Raw genomic sequence first — 17,987 nt, 5'->3', positions numbered from 1 at the left:
ACTGAATAAAGAGTAACCAAGTTAGTAGTGGCAACAACTGACAAGAGGCAATCGTTGGTACTGTATGTCACTAAATTGACACAAGAAAAAATCTTGTTGGGGGCAAACAAATCATAAATATAAATCAAGAAAACAACTATTAAATATAACTGAAATTGGTGTTTTAACTGATAAATATGGGCACAAGGACACAATTATTGTAGAGGCACCTGGCTAAAGAACCAGAGGCACCACAAAAATGTCAACAATCTGATTAAAGATGTCAAATTGATAAGAGGCAACTGCTAGTACTGTATGTCAACAAATTTAGTTGAAGAGGGCAAACCAGCCAGTGTCAAACAACGATGAAGAGCAACCGAAGGTCACGAACGATAAAAAGAAACCAATGAATGCGCCAAACAAATTCAGTTTAAGAGGCAAAATCATGGAAGGTGCCATCAACTGATGCCAGCAGCAACCGGGTTGGTATGTCAAACAACCGAATACAGGCAACTGCTAGTGTGGTACAACAACTGATGAAGAGGTTCGCTGGTGTCACAACAAACTGATGAAGAGGCAAACCTGGCTAGCACGCGTCAACAACTGATGAAGAGGAACAATCATAATGAAGAGCAAAATCAATAGTGGTATTGTTTAAACCCGGCTGAATATAAACTGTAGCTAGGTATGTCAATGGTTCAGATTAAGAGGGCACCAATAGTATGTCAACAACTGATGAAGAAGAGGTAAACTGGCCAGTAATGTTCAACTGATGAAGAGGCACCATGTACAACTGAAATTGGCGTTGGTGCGTCAAACAAACCGATGAAGAGGCAATCCGTTATAACAACCGATGAAGTAAACCCAGCTAGTGCTGTCAACAAACTGATGAAGAAAACCGGCTAAATTGGTAAGGCCAACTGATAAGAGGCAACTTATTAATAACGAATCGATATGAAGAGGCAATCAATAGCGTCAAACAACTGATGAGAAAACTGCTTAAAATTTGTATGTCAAACAACTACCAAACAACCGATGAAGAGGCAAAATCATTAAAGGCAACAACAACCATTAAAGAAAATCATTGAAGTCGCATACAACTGAAGTTAAGAGGCACCTGTTGGCGTCAAATTAAACTGATGGAAGAGGCAGAACTGGTTGGTGTAAAACAACTGATGAAGAGGTAAATCAGCGGCACTGTAAAGTCAACAATCGACAAGATAAACTGGCTAAAAATAAACAACTGATGAAGAGGCAACCGCAGGTTAATATAACCGCCAAACTCGCGTCAACAACCATAAAGAGGTATGTCAACAACCGACAGAAAGAATCAGTCAACAAATTGGTTAAAGAGTAACCATTAACAACAAATAAACTGGTTTTAGGTTATGCAACTGGAAGTCAAACAACCATTAAAGAGGCAACTGGCTATGGTGTCAGTCAAATTGAAGATGTGCATGCGCGGCCAAACAACTGATGAAGAGGAAATCAATAATAAACTGATGAAGAATCAGTTAGTAGGTGTCAACAAAATCGAAAGAGAACTGCTGCAGGCCAGCCAACCAGGCGAAGAGGCAAATCAATAAACGTCAACAAACTGATGAAGAGGCAATCAATAAAGGTCAAACAACTAATACGAAGAGGCACCCGCTAGTATGTCAAACAAATCATTAAATATAAACCTGGCTAGTATGTCATCACAACCTGATGGGTGAGAGGCAACTGGCTAGTGCGTCAACAAACTGATGAAGAGTAAACTGCTGCACCAAACGATAAGAAAATTCATACAGTATACAACAACTGACAAGTGAGGCAAACTGGCTAGTATGTAATAACAAACTGATAAGAGGTGTAAAATCAATATGTCAACAACTGATGAAGAGTAAACGGCTAGTACCTTCTTGCGTCAAACAAACTGATAAGAGAATCAGATACAGGCAAACAACTGCTACGAGGCAAATCAATAGGTAAGGTCAAACAATAAACTGATATAAATCACCAAGGGTCAACAAATTGATGAAGAGGCAATCTGGCTAGCGGCAACAAACTGATGAAGAGGCAACGCAATGTCAGTGGTGTCAAACAACTTAGATGAAAGATAAATTGTTAGTGGTGTCAACAAACTGACGAATATGGGGAACTCATTAAAGCGTCAAACAAATCATAAGAGGCATCAAGGTATAACAACAACGATGAAGAAATTGGTTGTTTCAACAAATCGACAAGAGAAGAACTGGCTATATGTCAACAACCAGTCGAAGAGCAACTGTCAGGTATATGTCAACAAACTGACAAGAAAACCTGCTAGTAAGGTCAACAACCAATGAAGAGGCAGAATCAAGCGGTATGGTCAAATCTCAATGGTAGGCAGGCAACTGCTAGTAAGTGTCAAACAAATCATGAAGAGGCAACGGTTAGTGTCAACAACTAATGAAGAGTAAACTGGCTAGGCCAACAAACTGATGAAGAGAGGCAACCACATAGTAAGGTCACAACAATTATTTAAAGATAATCAATAAACCATTGGGGTGAAAAACTGGCTAGTAAGGTGTCAAAACAACTAATGAAGATAAAAGGAATTGCTGCATATCAACAAAAAACCCAATAGAAGATAAACTGCTAGTAAGGGCCAACAAATTGATAGAGACAGGCAAATCATTAAAATCAAGTGTCAAACAACTGACATGAAGAGAGAGGCAACCAAGGGCCAAACAACTAATAAGAGGCAAATTGTTAGTAAATACAAACAAACCAATGAAAAGAAAATTGCCAGGTAAGGTCAACAACCTGAACAAAGAGGCAAACTGTTAGGCAACAACAACAATCATTGGGGAGGCAACTGGCTAGTAAGTGGCAACAACTGATGAAGAGGCAAACTTGGCTAGTGGTGTCAACAACTGATGAAGAGAACTGGTTAGTATGCTAAACAAATCATTAGAAGAGGCAAAACTGGCTAGTAAACAAACTAAAAGAAGAGGCAACCAATATGTCAACAACTAAATGAAGAGGCAAATCACAATAGTATACAACAATAACAACTGATGGAAGAAAGTAAATCTGATGAAATTGTATGTCAACAACTAAATGAAGAGTGTAACTCAATAAACAACTGATGAAGAGAAGGCTGGGTACAACAAACAAATTGATAAGATATAAAACTATTAGTAGAAAGTCAAACAAACTAATGTTAAGATAACTATTAGTATGTCACAACAAATTCAATGAAGAGTAAACCGTTAGTACACAACAAATTGATGAAGAGGCAAATTGACAATTGTAATGATAAGAGGTAATCAGTCATATGTCAAACAACTGATGAAGAGGCAACTGGCTAGTAGCAATAAACAAACTAATGAAGAGGCAACTGCTTGGGGTATGTCAACAACTCACAGAGCAACCTGGTTGGGGGTGTCAACAACTAATAAAGAGGCAAACCATTAAAGTATGTCAACAACTGATGAAGAAAACTGTATGGTGTCAACAATTGATGAAGAGGCAACTGTTAAAATGGCAACAACTGATAAAGAAAACTGTTAAAGGCCAAACAACTGATAACAGGCAACTGGGTTGTAAAAATTGTATTTCTCAAACAACTGATGAAGAGGCAAATCAGCCAGTAACAACAACTGATGTAAGAGGCAAACTGCATATGTCATCAAATCTATGAAGAGGCAAATCAATAGCAATTGTAAGGTCAACAACTGATGCAAGAAAACTCACTGTAGTCAACAACTGATGAAGAGGCAACTGTGTCACCAATTGATGAAGAGGCAAATCAGCCAGGTGGTGTCAATAAACTGACGAAAAGGCAACCGTCAGTATACAACAATTAATAAAGATAACCGCCAGTATGTCAACAAATTGATAAGAGGTAAACTGCTTAGTATGTCAACAACTGATGGAAGAGTAAATCAAGAAAGCTGTAAAATAAACAAATCACGAAAAGGCAACTGGGATGGTAACAAACTGAGGGCGAGGCAAACTGCCAGTGTCAAACAACTTCATAGTGAGGGCAACCCGCCAGGTGTCAACAACTGATGAAGGGCAAACTGGGCTAGCAAGGCGTTTACCAACTGAAGAGGCAACCGCCGCAGTCAACAACCCCACAAGAGGGCAACCAATGCGTCAAACTGATAAGAACTGCCAGGCGTCACCAACTGATGAAGAGGCAATCTGCCAGCGTCAACAACCGATGAAGAGGAATCAGTCAGCAGCGTCAACAAATCGATGAAGAGGCACCGGTCAGTATGTCATCAAATTGATGCAATCGGTTAGTACCTTTTCAGCGTCATCAACCGATGAAGACAACCGGGCCAGCGTCAACAACTGATTAAGAGGCAACGGGCCAGTAAGGCGTCAACAACAACTGAAGAGGCAACCAATATGTCAACAACTGAAGGAAGTTATGTTCGTTGCGTCAGGCGTCAACAAATCACGAAGAGTGCAACAAGGTCAACAACTGGATGAAGAGCAATCGGCTAGTATGTCAAACAACTGATGAAGAGGCAACTGCTGTCAACAACTGATGAAGAGGCAATTGGCCAGTAGGTCAACAACGACAAGAGAAAATCATCAGTATGTCAACAAATCAGTTTAAAGAGGCAAATCATTAGCAAGTCAAACAACTATTAAGAGGCAACTGAAGCTAGTATGTCAACAACTAACATTTAGCAGAGGCAAATTGCTGATAGTATGTCAACAAACTGATGAAGAGGCAAATCAATAGTATGTCAAACAACTGATGAAGAGGCAACTGGCTAGTATGGAAGGTCAACTTACGAAGAGGGCAACTGCTAGTAAGTGTCAAACAAATCACGAAGAGGCAAATCAAGTAGTATGTCAAACAATTAACAGAGGCAACAACCAGCTGAAGAGGCAAATTGGTTAAAAGTCATCAACAGAAGAACCAATGTCAAATCAATGAAGAGGCAAATTGCCAGTAAGGTCAAACAACATAAAGAGGCAACTGGCTAAAATCACCAGAAGTGTCAACAACTGATGAAGAGGCAACTGCCAGTAAGTGTCAAACAAACTAAAATGAAGAGGCAACTTACGCTAAGGTCACAAACAAATCCAAATGAAGAGAAAACTGGGCTAGTATGTCAACAACCACTTCAAGAGGCAACTGGCTAGAAGAAGCCAATGAATCCTACAAGAGGCAACCCATTATATGGGTAAACAAACTGATGAAGACAAACCGGTTGCAAGTGTCAACAACTGATGGAAGAGGCAACTGGTTAGTATGCACAACAATCAGAAGAGGCAAAACGTTAAAAACAACCAATGAAGAGGCAATCAATAAGGTCAACAAACCAAAGAGGCAACTGGGTTAGTATAAACAACAAACTGAGTTAAGGTAAATTGCTAGTGTACTCAGGCGTCATCAAATTAATGAAGAGGCAAAATCAGGTTACAACAAATCGACAGAAGAGGCAACGGTCAGTAAGGTCAAACAACTGACAAAGAGGCAATGAACCTGGCTAGTATGTCAACAAAATTAATGAAGAGGCGCAACTGTAAGTACAACAAAATCTTAATAGAGTAACCTGCTAGTATATAACAACAACTGATGAAGAGGCAACGTATAGTACCGGTATGTCAACAACTGATGAAGAGTAACCGGGCCAGTATGTGTCAACAAATCATTTTAAGAGCACCGCTAAGTGTCAAACAAACCATGAAGAGGCAAAACTTGCATGGGGGCATGTCAACAACTGATGCAAGAAAAGCAACCGTTGGGGCATGTCAACAACCAGTACGAAGAGGCAACCATGCAAGGTCAACAATCAGATGAAGAAAATCTATGTCAACATGGAGGCAAATCAGTTGGGGGTAAGGGTACCAAATCACGAAGAGGCACCTGGGTTAAAGGGTCAAACTGATGAAGAGGCAAACTGGGTTAGTACTGTAAGGCCGAACGATGAAGAGAGGCAACGCGGTCAGTAGTGCTTCAACAACTGATGAAGAGGCAGTTGGCTAGTGGCGTCAACAAATTGATAAGAGTAAACCGTCAGTACTGTATGTCAACCGAATTGATGAAGAGCAACCGGTCAGTGCCCATCAACTGATGAAGAGGCAACTACAAGAGGGCAACCAGCAGGTCAACAACTGATGGTGCGGCAAACTGGGCCAGCGTCACCCAACCAATGAAGAGGCAACCATTGCGTATGTCAAACAACTGATGAAGAGGCAATCATTAGTAGCGTCAACAACTGATGAAGACCATAGTGCCAAACGTCAACAATCGATGAAAAGGTTAAACCGCCATATGTCAACAACTGATGGAAGAGGCAACTACAACAACTGATGAAGAATCCATATGTCAACAATCACCAAGAGGCAATCACATGGGGTATAACAATCGATGGAAGAGGCAAACCGGCTGTATGTCAACAACTGATGAAGAGGCAAAACTGCCAGGCGTCAACAACTGACAAGAGGCAACTGGGTTAGGTGTTCATGGGCGGTCAACAACCGATGAAGAGGCAACTGGGCCAGTATGTCGCAACAAATCATAAGAGGGCAACTGCCAGTGGCACAAACAAACTGATGAAGAGGCAACCACGGCGTCAAACAACAACTAGTAGCAACTGCTTAAAAACAGGCGTCAACAATCATGAAGAGGCACCACGTATGTCAACAACTGATGAAGAGGGCAACCTGCCGTCAGTATGTCAAAACCGATGAAGAGGCAACGGCGTATGCCAAACAAACTGGAGCGAAAGAGGCAAATTGGCTAGTACTTAAGTGTCAACAACCGATGAAGAGGCAAATCGGGCCAGTGTCAACAAATCGATTTAAGGCACCGCTGGTGCAGGTCAACAACTGATGAAGAGGGCACCGTTAGTACCGTATGTCAACCGATGAAGAGGCACCCGCTGTGTATGCCCAACAATCGATGAGGCGCAACCGTCAGTAAGTGTCATCAAATTGATGAAGAGGCAACTGTATGTGTCAACAATTGATGAAGAGGCAATCAATACCAAAGTGTCAACAGTTGATGAAGAGTAACCGGCCAGAGAATCATTAAAGAATCTGAATAAAAGGAGGCAACTTACAGTACTCAAAAGGGTCATCAACTGATGAAGAGGCAACCTATTAGTACTGTGCGTCAAAACAACTAGTCTGAAGAGAGGCAAACTGGCTAGTAAGGGCAACAAATTGATGAAGAGGTAAATCAAGGCAGTGTCAACAACTAGTCAAGTGAGGTAACCGGCTAGCATTGGGTATGTCAAACAATTGATGAAGAGGCAAACTGGCTAGTATGGCAACAATTGATGAAGAGGCAATCAATAGTACTGTAGTCAACAACCGATGAAGAGGCAATTGCTAGTACCAAGTGTCAAACAATCAATGAAGAGGCAACTGCTAGTAACTACCTGTATGTCAACAAACTCATTGAAGAAAATTGGCTAGTAAGGGCAAAAGCAACCTGACAGAGCAACCACAAAAGCAAGTCAACAAATTAACAAGAGGCAAACTGGTTAAAATGTCAACTGACAGAAGAGGCAAATCAAGTTAAAGTGGCAGTCAACTTATCAGAGTAACGGGCTAGTAGTGTCAACAACAACCAATGAAGAGGTGTAAGGGCCAGTATGTCAACAACTAGTATTTAAGAGTAACCAATATGTCACCAAATTGATGAAGAGGCAAAATCTGGCTAGTAGTGTCAACAATAAATTGATGAAGAGGGTGCAACCAATAGTAGTGTCACTGAACTGGTTTAAGAGGCAAATTGTTGGGTATGTCAACAAACTGATGAAGGCGCAACTGGCTTAAAAGGTCACCAATTGATAAAGATAACTCATTAGTTTGTCAACAACTGATGGGAGGCAACTGGGTGGCAAAACAATCGATGAAGAGATGCAACTTGGTTAGTAAGGCCAACAACTGATAAGAGGCAATCATTAAACAACAAATTGATGAAGAGGCAACTGCTAGTATGTCAACTGATGGAAGAAAACACCAGCATCAAACAATTGATGAAATATAGCAATATGTCAAACAACTGATGTAAGAGGCAACCGCTGGTTAGTACCTGTATGTCAACAACTGATGGGTGATGCAACTGCTTAAATTGCAGGTCAACAACTAATGAAAAGAGCAACCGGCTATATGTCAACAACCAATAAAGACAGTCCGGCGAAGAAATTAAAAGTGTCACTAAACTGATGAAGAGGCAACTGGCTAGTATGTCAACAACTGATGAAGAGGCAACTGGCTAGTATGTCAACAACTGATGAAGAGGCAACTGGCTAGTATGTCAACAACTGATGAAGAGGCAACTGGCTAGTATGTCAACAACTGATGAAGAGGCAACTGGCTAGTATGTCAACAACTGATGAAGAGGCAACTGGCTAGTATGTCAACAACTGATGAAGAGGTAGCTAGCGAGTACTGTATGTCAACAACTGATGAAAAGGCGAAGATAAGTTTAGGTAGTACTGTACAGTACAATCATAATATGCAGTTTGGCTTAGTAAAAATAAACTGCTCAACTGCTGACTCACAGTACGGTACTTTATAAAAAATACACACCATATTTTGAGTGAGGTTCCCAAGGAGAGACGTTAAAGATGTTTGTTAGTCATATCTTAAATGTCTCCATCCTTTACACATATTTCAGTCATCAAATGGGATGGTTGAAATATTTTGTCAAATGACCAGAAATTTGAAAATCTGATTTTGACTGCAGACATTCCCCAATCTATGCGAGGGTGCCATTCCTAAAAAAAAACTTTTGTACCTTTTTTGTAATTGGGGCACATTTTCCCATAGACTCCCATTTTAATAATATACTTCCCAATCCATCTTAAACTGCCACAAAACATGTTTTCAATAAAAAAAATGTCTACTGTAAACAATGATTATATTATCAATAAAAAAATATATATAATACTGTACCAGTAAGTGAAATACTGTACAAGCAGTACAGTACAATAATAAGTTTATACCTGTACAGTACTCATGAGAAACTGAATGAAATATGAAACAAAGTGAACAGTATGAAATGCTAAGCCAACATCTATAATAAATATACCAGGTACTGTAAAGTATTGCTGTAGTAATACTGTATATTGACTCCCATTCTATAAATAGAGATACATTGTCTATGAAAAAAAAATCTATGCTTGACCACTGGGAAGTTACTGTCATCATAAATTCCCACTTCTTTGTTTACATGGCATGAATGTTGTTGTCAGTCAACTAATGCTACACTCCCACTCTTTTGTGCCTTGTTGGCAATATCCACACCTCTCACCTTTTGATCACTTCCAAATTCCATACTTTCTCTTACAATTCTATACCATTGTACATAATTAGAATATGAAATTTAAGAATCTACAAAATAAGTATCATTAAATTATTTTTCCACATACAGTATTATATGAGTGGTAATGAGAAATTAGACTATCGGGCAACTGGCTGAATGAGTGTGCTAGTGGAGGTGAGTGTATCTGTCCACAGTAGGAGCATGAGGAGACATTGAAAGTTTATGTGTAGACTTAATAATACTGTATTACAAGTTTCAAAGAATGATGACATTAGTTAGTGAAATAAGTAAGCATACTGATATAGTAGTAAAAATTATTATTTTTAATGCTGGCATAGTAGTAGAACTTATTATTTTTAATACTGGTATAGTATTAAAAAACAAGTATATATTATTTTTAATTACAGTAAGACCCCCTAACTCGGACTTCCATAAGTCGGAAACCCCCATTCGTTGGACAGGGTCTGTGGGTCTACCATCACTCACCCTACACCTCAGTCAGAATTGGTGGTAACCCCCGATGTGCCACCTCACATATGAGAATGAAAACAATTGTCATTACCGTTGTCTGACGTAAGTGCAGAACACAATTAGCAATCATATTTGACTGAAGTGATATTGCTTTGTAAATCACCCAAATATCAAAGAAAAGTTTGTTATGATATCAGGTGCGAGTGTCAGAACGGGCAAAGTGAGTGTCAGGTCAACTGTAACAAGAGTAAAATACAAGGCACACGAATGTGCCCTGATAAATAAGTAAAATACAAGGCACATGAACGTGCCCTAATAAATAAGTAAAATACAAGGCACACGAATGTGCCCAGATAAATGAGTAAAATACAAGGCACACGAAATTGCCCTGATAAATGAGTAAAATACAAGGTACACGAATGTGCCCTGATAAATGAGTAAAATACAAGGCACACGAAATTGCCCTGATAAATGAGTAAAATACAAGGCACACGAACGTGCCCTGATAAATGAGTAAAAGACAAGGCACACGAACGTGCCCTGATAAATAGTGACACGAAAGTAACAAAGTTAAATACCTCCAGCCTGAGGGCAGCATAGTCACAAGAACGTGACTAAGTTAAGTATCAGCAGCCTGAGGCCAGCATAGTCACAAGAACGTGACAAAATTATGGAGCTGACAAGGACTACTAGCCTGAGGGCAGCGATAGTCACAAGAAAGTGACAAAGTTAAATACCACCAGCCTGAGGGCAGCATAGTCATAAGAACGTGGCAAAGTTTAGTATCAAAGGCCTGATCTGGTTTTGAGCGTGAAAGCTCAACGGAGTGGGTGTTACCGCAAGCAGTAATAAGTATACAGTATATAGAGTATTGAGATGGTAGAGATGGAGAGACCCAGAGGAGGTTGAAGTGTTGGGTAGTAGTAAGGGGAGCTTGTTTGTGTATAATACACCTGACCCAGCGAATTTGGCCAGCCAGAGCTGGGCATGCGACGCTGGGCAGGGACTGGCAGCTCTGACACTGTAGCTATCCCCATCATAGAGGCAACACCTCCTAACCTGTTTCTCTTGAGACTTTCAACACATAAGTTTAATTTGTACTTATTGTTTACACAGGTAGACTGTGCCCATTGCATCATTTATCATTGTGACCACATAGAAATATGGCAAATTAAGTACTCATTGTAAGTGTTAAGATGAGACTAATTACATAGCTATGATTGTTATGTAAATATAAATTGGATTAAACATTTATGTATGATTGCCTATGTATGATTTATTTGAAATACTAAAATGAATTGGATTCAACAAGTTTGACTGAATTATAATGTTCAAGTTTAACGTGAAGAGTCTGATTAACCTTTAAACGCCCGGAAGGCGCTTACAGTACATATAAATATAAGTATAAGTGTAGTATAAGTGAAACTACAGTGAAGTAAGTTTAAGCAGCCCCCTTTACTTTTATCCTCTTCACCACTGATCGGCTCGAGATTCATCAAGATTCGTCTGCTATAATCTCAAAATTCATCTGCTACAATGTAAGTACACTGTAAATAATTATTTTGTTAACTTTAATTTTGTTTTTAGATTTGATTTTTTCAGCAAAATAGTGGCCAAAATTACCAGGGGGTGGGGGGGTCTACACAAGTCAGACTAGCTTGAGCCCCATTTAGTCTGACATAGGGGGTCCTATTGTACAGTACCCTGTATTAGGAAAAAATAAAAAAAATTGCATTTTTTTTTTCAAAACTTCGGATTTCCTGTTCGTAAATCAAATGAAGGGGCAATGTATATTTCATAACTTTGCATTTTTGTATATTAAACCTTTGTAAACCAGGGACTGCCTGTGTGACACGAAATATGCTAAGTTAATTACAATAAGGTCTCCTATAAAACATGTTTTCATAGCGCGATTTGGTTATAATGCGATGAATGTACAGAACAGTACATATATTTGGGAACACATTTTCTATATTGCAGATTTGGTGGATGCAATTTGGATATACTGTAGTGTAATGCAAGTGAGTAAACTGAACTATGTCCCTCGAGTCAGAATACAGTCAGCAGTTACGCGGTCGCCTGGGCATAGCATCAGACAAGGCGTTGCACCACTCCCGCAATCTTTGTTTATTTTCTATAAGTATCAGACATTTGTTATCTAGGACTGTGCTTTATTGCTGTACAAGTACTGTACAGAATGAACTTTATTGGTTTTAATTACAATGCATGGCAAGGGTGTGAAGCATTCTGGTAGTGAAAGTGAAGTAAAACAAAGAAAAGCTATAATGCTTGAACAAAAATTAGATGTGATAAGTGATATGAACCCTCATCCATGTTGTCAGATTGACTCCTCCTCCTTCTTCACCACTCATCTGAAACAACTATCTTCTCTTCTTGTGATGAGTGTTAAAACATTCTTATAAGTTTACTGTATTTACATTCCTCGTGGTTAAAAAATATATATTTAAAAAGGTTTTATTATTAAAAGCTGTTAACCCCCGAGCTTCAGGTTATGGATGGCATCCCCCCCCCACCCCTTGCAGGTGTATTCGGGAACCTAAAAAAAAAAAATTCTAGTCTAACAAACTGGCCACGCATGATATAAACAGGAAATAAATACATGTCCTTACCACAGCTTGGCAACACAGGCTAGGAAGAGTCGAGAATGTTCGAGAAGTCGAGTCTGTGTGTGTGTGTGATGCTATAGTATGAGGTAAACAACATTCATCAGTAGGCAGTATGAGGTACAGGACACTTGTTTTACTGTGTTATTACAATTTACACTATTAACAATAATTATTATTGCTCCACTAATTGATCACAACACTAGACATGTGCTTGGGGGTTAGGGGTAGAAACACGTGGTGTAGTGAGTCAAATCCAAGGGCAAGATTCCTACATTATAAAAACTGAGAAGCTACTGAGAAGAAACTGGGAAGCTTTCATGTGTGAGTGAGTGAAATATAAATACCTACCTGGCAACATAATCTAGCCAGGCCTTCCTTTTTTATTCAAATAGGCCCGCAAGAGATCAAAACGTGACCTAAAGCCTAGGGGTTAAGCGAGTCACACTCCTGTATTATTTCATCATGTTCGTTCTGCAGCCTCCTTCATAGCTCCGTTTTCTTTCACGTAACAACTACACTAACACACTGTAACAAGTATTTTTCCTTCTTGTCATGTTTTATTCTATTAATGAATGATATTAAAATAAAACAGTTATTATAAAAGAACACATAAATACTAACAATAATATGAAAGAGAAAAAGAATCTCATGTCAGTGATGTTGGTGTTCTCAAACCCACTAACCCCAAACCTCTTAATTCCCACTGAATCAATGGTTACAACAATGTGATTTTTCTATAACACTGTGTTTATCGAGAATGCAACTGCCACATTATAGGAGAACTGACTATAGTACTGGAATATACATTTTCCAAAAGTTAGAGGCATTCTCTGGCCAGAACTGTTTTCAAGGAGATTCAATATCAGAGTAAAATATTCCTGCCAAAAGATCTGCTCATGTCTTAATTCTGGCACGACTACTAAATTTAAGCTAATGGGCCATTTAATAAACTACGCTGCCTGACCAGTTCTAAATTGAAGCATGGTGCACTGAAGTTTTTTCACGTTCCAATTCTGATAAAATTGCCAGGTGTGAGCGACTTGAATAAGTGGGGTAACAGATAAATGCGTTCCTTTCAAAACTTTCCACAAGAGCCCTTGGCTTAACTTTATTTTGAAAATATGGAGGTTTCTGTATATTAGCACAGTGGATGGTACTAGGCAACAGGAACAAATATTTAGAGCATCTTCTATATTATGCACAGTTTTAAGGACCAGTACTCACTCTTTACTGTACCCCAAAAGTCCTTGCTTCCAAAATTAACAATGTTGTGAATAAGTTTTGTTTTTATAAGGCTATAATTATTATCTTACATGTATTTTTTATCATTTACATTTTACTGATACACACAACACATGCACACTCACTTACATTCTCTTTCTCTCTTTCTAAGAAGTGTACAATCATCAAGAAATCTATTTAAAGGATCACCTAAAAAATGTCTAAATAATGTGATCAATAAAAATAAGCTGTCATCGTTCTAGTAAAATCAATGACAATGTAAAGAAAATATAAAAGATGGAGTAAGTCCCATTTCTAACAAAGGGATCAGCAAACTGGAATATTTAAAAGTGGGATTAAAATTAAATACTGTACAGGTATCTATATCTAATTAACAGAGAATATAGGAAGCTTATGGTATCTATGCATATTTTGAATAACTGAAGAACTTGTCCAAATAAGAATACAGTACTAGCCATACTATACATTAAAAGTTTCATCCTGTCATCCTTACCTGGATGAACTGTGCAAAGTAGGGTATGTCTATTAAGATTACATGCTACCTAGAGGGAGGCAAAAATATAATCCTGTTCTGCTTTTAAATGAGATGCTTAATGATATTAAAAGAAATTATGTACTTATTAAGTGGCCATAAATGAAACTACAGGTACCTGAATTTATAAACTAGATAATGTAGACTACTATACTGTACAGTATTTTCCACTTTTATCAATCATGATATCTTTTAACTTCTAACTTCTCCAATGCATATTTGCACACATTTTTGTCCACAGTAAAATATTAGTAGGAACATGGTTTCATACTGTAGTTTCACACAACTAAGATTGCATCAGTTATTATCTTTGGGGTAACTGATAATATTAATGCATTAATTTGGATCTTCATGTGGAATATATAATATGCTAGTTTCTTTCAAGTTTAATATTTAAAAAGTCTTTTTTCATATTTTCTTTCTCAATAACTTTTGTCTTTGGGTGTGGCCACACGAGTGTACATTTTGTCACCAACATGTGATCAACAAGAAAAAACACCGGTCTAGTGCACGCGGCCGCACCCTACCAGTCGGAATCCTTTGCCTCATTTCGTCTTGTCGATCATACGTTGGCGACAAAATGTATGCTTGTGGCTGCACCCTTACAAGAATTTCACATTGGGACTCAACTAAGCTTTAGAAACCAATACTGGAGTAGGTAATACTGTATAGAGATCCCTCTTATAGCAATCACGTAGGGCAATCTATCATAAAGCTGTGGTAATGTGTGTTACTAAGCAAGAGCAAAGAATTAATAATGTGCAGAGGAATATACGGTGGTGCACACATCTGGTAACAAAGGACCACAACAAGACAATACATATACGGTCAGCTGTGCTCACAGTCAGCAAGCCATAATTTCATACTGTGTGAGTGGAGGGAACAAGCTTTAAGCTTATTAATGACAATTTTTATGTTATACAAATTAAAATTTTCTGCAACTTTAAAATTGAAAAAAATATCAGTAATTCTTTCTTTTCATGTTGTTGTATAGAAGTAAAGAGAATTTTTAGGATGTGTGTGTTTGATGATGTAGCACTCAAAACATGTAAAGTTGAATAATGACTAATGCCAAACACAGTTGGCTATTCATAACCCACAAATACTGAAAAGTTATTATCCAAAAAGAAAACTGTTAGTTGCAAGGTGATTTTAATAAAGCAACAATATACTATCATGGTGAGTTTCCTCATAATGAGACCCTCTTAAGTACAGTATATAAAATGTGTGTGTGTGTGTGTGTGTGTGTGTGTGTGTGTGTGGTGAAAATAATGATGTTACTCATTTTAATGTATGTTTGTCACACATGAGTATGTAACAAATATCTGATAAGCAGCTGAGACTGACTACAGTACTTCAACAAGTACAATAATGTGGTGTCATGAAGTACATTTGTACAGTACTGTACTGTATCGGTGAATTTGGAAACAAGAGATGTGGTTTTTGCAAGTACAGTAGTACATGAGGTGTGTGAGTACAAGCATTTTGAGAGAATTTGGTTTGGAAATACTGACTATTGGAATACAGTACAATGAATGCCTTAGTCCATAAGAATGTTATAGATCAGCTTGAAGCATAATACTCTGTGCTTCGATGAGTGAGATAAATTCCACATCAGCAACCCTGCTGCATGGTGGCAATAATACGCAATAAATGGATACAAATCAATTGATAATTTTAGATTATAAGCCTCTTAGCTGATTTCTTAGCATAAGTAAGCAATTAGTATAATATTGCATATTGTTAAATATGTTAGAAGCACATCATTCAAGTTTGTTTTTCCTTGTGAGTAGAAGATGTAATGAAATATGCATTACAAATTAAAACACTGAAACTTCAAAAAAGTTAAAACTTGAAACGTGTTATCTGAACGTACTGATATTAACAGGGATTATTAAAGACATACAGTGCACATTTAAATCTTCATATAAGATGACACTTTAACCCAATTGTGTATAAATATGGGAATGAAATTTCATCTCATATCAAGACAATAATACTTTCTGGATGATAGTTTTCAAATTACTATGGAAGTATACAGTGTGATAACATGGCTGGGTCTATACTACACCATAAGGAGCAACAAAGGCGTGCAGTGCAGGGCGTAGATTGGAGGAGAGACGCGAGCTGCCGATTACCACCACCACCATAACCCATACCTGTCCAAGTAGAACTCATACGAACCAGGCGCCGAGTGAGACCGTCCTGTACGTGCAAACTGCTCTTTGATGAACACGTTCATCTTGAATGGATTCTGGAAGCTGTGTTTCTTGAGCATACATTTAATAAGAATAAGTGTCTCTAACTTGGGGATGGAGCGCACACAACACTGCACTTCTTCCTCTGTAACTTCAATTAACACACAGTTTTCTTCTTCTGATGGCAGAGGGTATTGGTTGCCAGCTGACACCCAAGGATGTTCCTGTATTAAAAAAAAAGGAGAAGCTTAGTAGACTTCAGCAAAATTGCTGAAACAAATATTGACTAAGTTTTAATTGTAATACACCATTTACACTCACAAATTTATAAACTGATATAAAAATTATTGTTGTGAGAAGTGTGGGGATGGAAATAAACTATTCAACTGTAGTACTGTATACTGTACAGTACTCGAATATGATCTTTTTATATATAATTTGAGGTTCTTTTGAAACTATTGGTGACAAAAATTGCACATATGTACTGAACTGTGGTTATAGCAACAAAGATAAAAATGTTATCCCAATACAGTATAGCAAAAAGTAATTTTCACTTTTAACCCTTAGGCCCCGGGTGACGTTCCAGAATGTCCAACTAGCACGCCCCGGGTGATGTTCCGGAACGCCCGCCTATTTTTTTTTTTTTTTTTTTTGGAAAAGTTGATTTTTGTTCAATCCAGAATGCGACGCTTAGCTTTAACCTAGGTATGTTAATGCCTAGCAATAACTCACCAGGCCAACATACAGGCAATTAAAACATCTAATAATTACTTGATAAGTAATATTAGGAGGACACGTCGCTACCTGGCATTTAATTGCAATTGTCAATACCCCCTCCTTCACCCCCCATCGCATGCACTGCCACCTTCATCTCTTGCCTGGCGATTCAGCTATAAGTAAACACAATGCAGAGCTCCGCGAATTTGTGCTATAATTGCTGAAATACTAAGCTCCGCGAGGATTTTATATACGGTATTTGTACTTATTAGCACAGTGATGAAGTAGAGTGACTTTTATTTTGTTATGTCTCTCAATTATTGTAATTGGGACAATTTCTTATACGATCTCTGGTCAGTCATGGCGACAACAACACGTCTTCTTTGTGAAGTTGTTTAGATCGATGTGACTATCCCTTGCCTTTAAGTCACTCAGTGAATGTCGCTGCGCCCTCCCGGGCTCGTCTTCACTGAAAGAGAATACGTGAATATATCTATTTTTATATACAGGTTGTACCTCTCTAGTCCGGCAACCTCGGGACCTGACCGGTGCCAGACCATGGAAATTCACCCTTTTCCTGGATAGATAGTGACTTGTGCTTATGCTTGGAAGCACTAGCACCACTTTCTCTGCATCATGGTCTCTTTGAAGACATACTGAAGGGTTAAATGTCGTATAGTAGCTTCTCAAATTTCGCGAGTTTTTAATTCAACGTATTTTATTGGAACACACAAAAAAATGAATAAATAAAAATTTTGACGGCGGAAACTTGAATTTTGATGGGTTTGAACGGCCCGCCAACGTGCATAATCGTGTAAACAGCGCCATTTCTCTTATTACTGAATGTATTTTTTATTGAATTAATGTTTATGTGTGCAAAATTAACAATACAATTTATTAATAATACGTGGAATATTAAAACACACGAGGACGAGACGGCTGCCGGC

General features: G+C 38.3%; 1 protein-coding gene across 1 annotated transcript in view; it reads right to left on the bottom strand.

Moving 5' to 3' along the window:
- LOC121857777 (calcium/calmodulin-dependent protein kinase kinase 1-like) overlaps positions 1 to 17,987 on the bottom strand; it is a gene marked incomplete in the record, with an annotated part of 85,495 nt that overhangs the window by 7,059 nt on the left and 60,449 nt on the right. Inside the window, 1 exon segment of the mRNA XM_042353961.1 lies at positions 16,285 to 16,547. Within this exon segment, the coding sequence (XP_042209895.1) occupies positions 16,285 to 16,547 (263 nt within the window).

Source organism: Homarus americanus, unplaced genomic scaffold, assembly GCF_018991925.1.
Source record: "Homarus americanus isolate GMGI-L3 unplaced genomic scaffold, GMGI_Hamer_2.0 scaffold16712, whole genome shotgun sequence".
Taxonomy (NCBI): Eukaryota; Metazoa; Arthropoda; class Malacostraca; order Decapoda; family Nephropidae; genus Homarus; species Homarus americanus.
The sequence above is the reverse complement of the archived record's forward strand: the minus strand, read 5'-3'. Positions and strand labels throughout refer to the sequence as shown.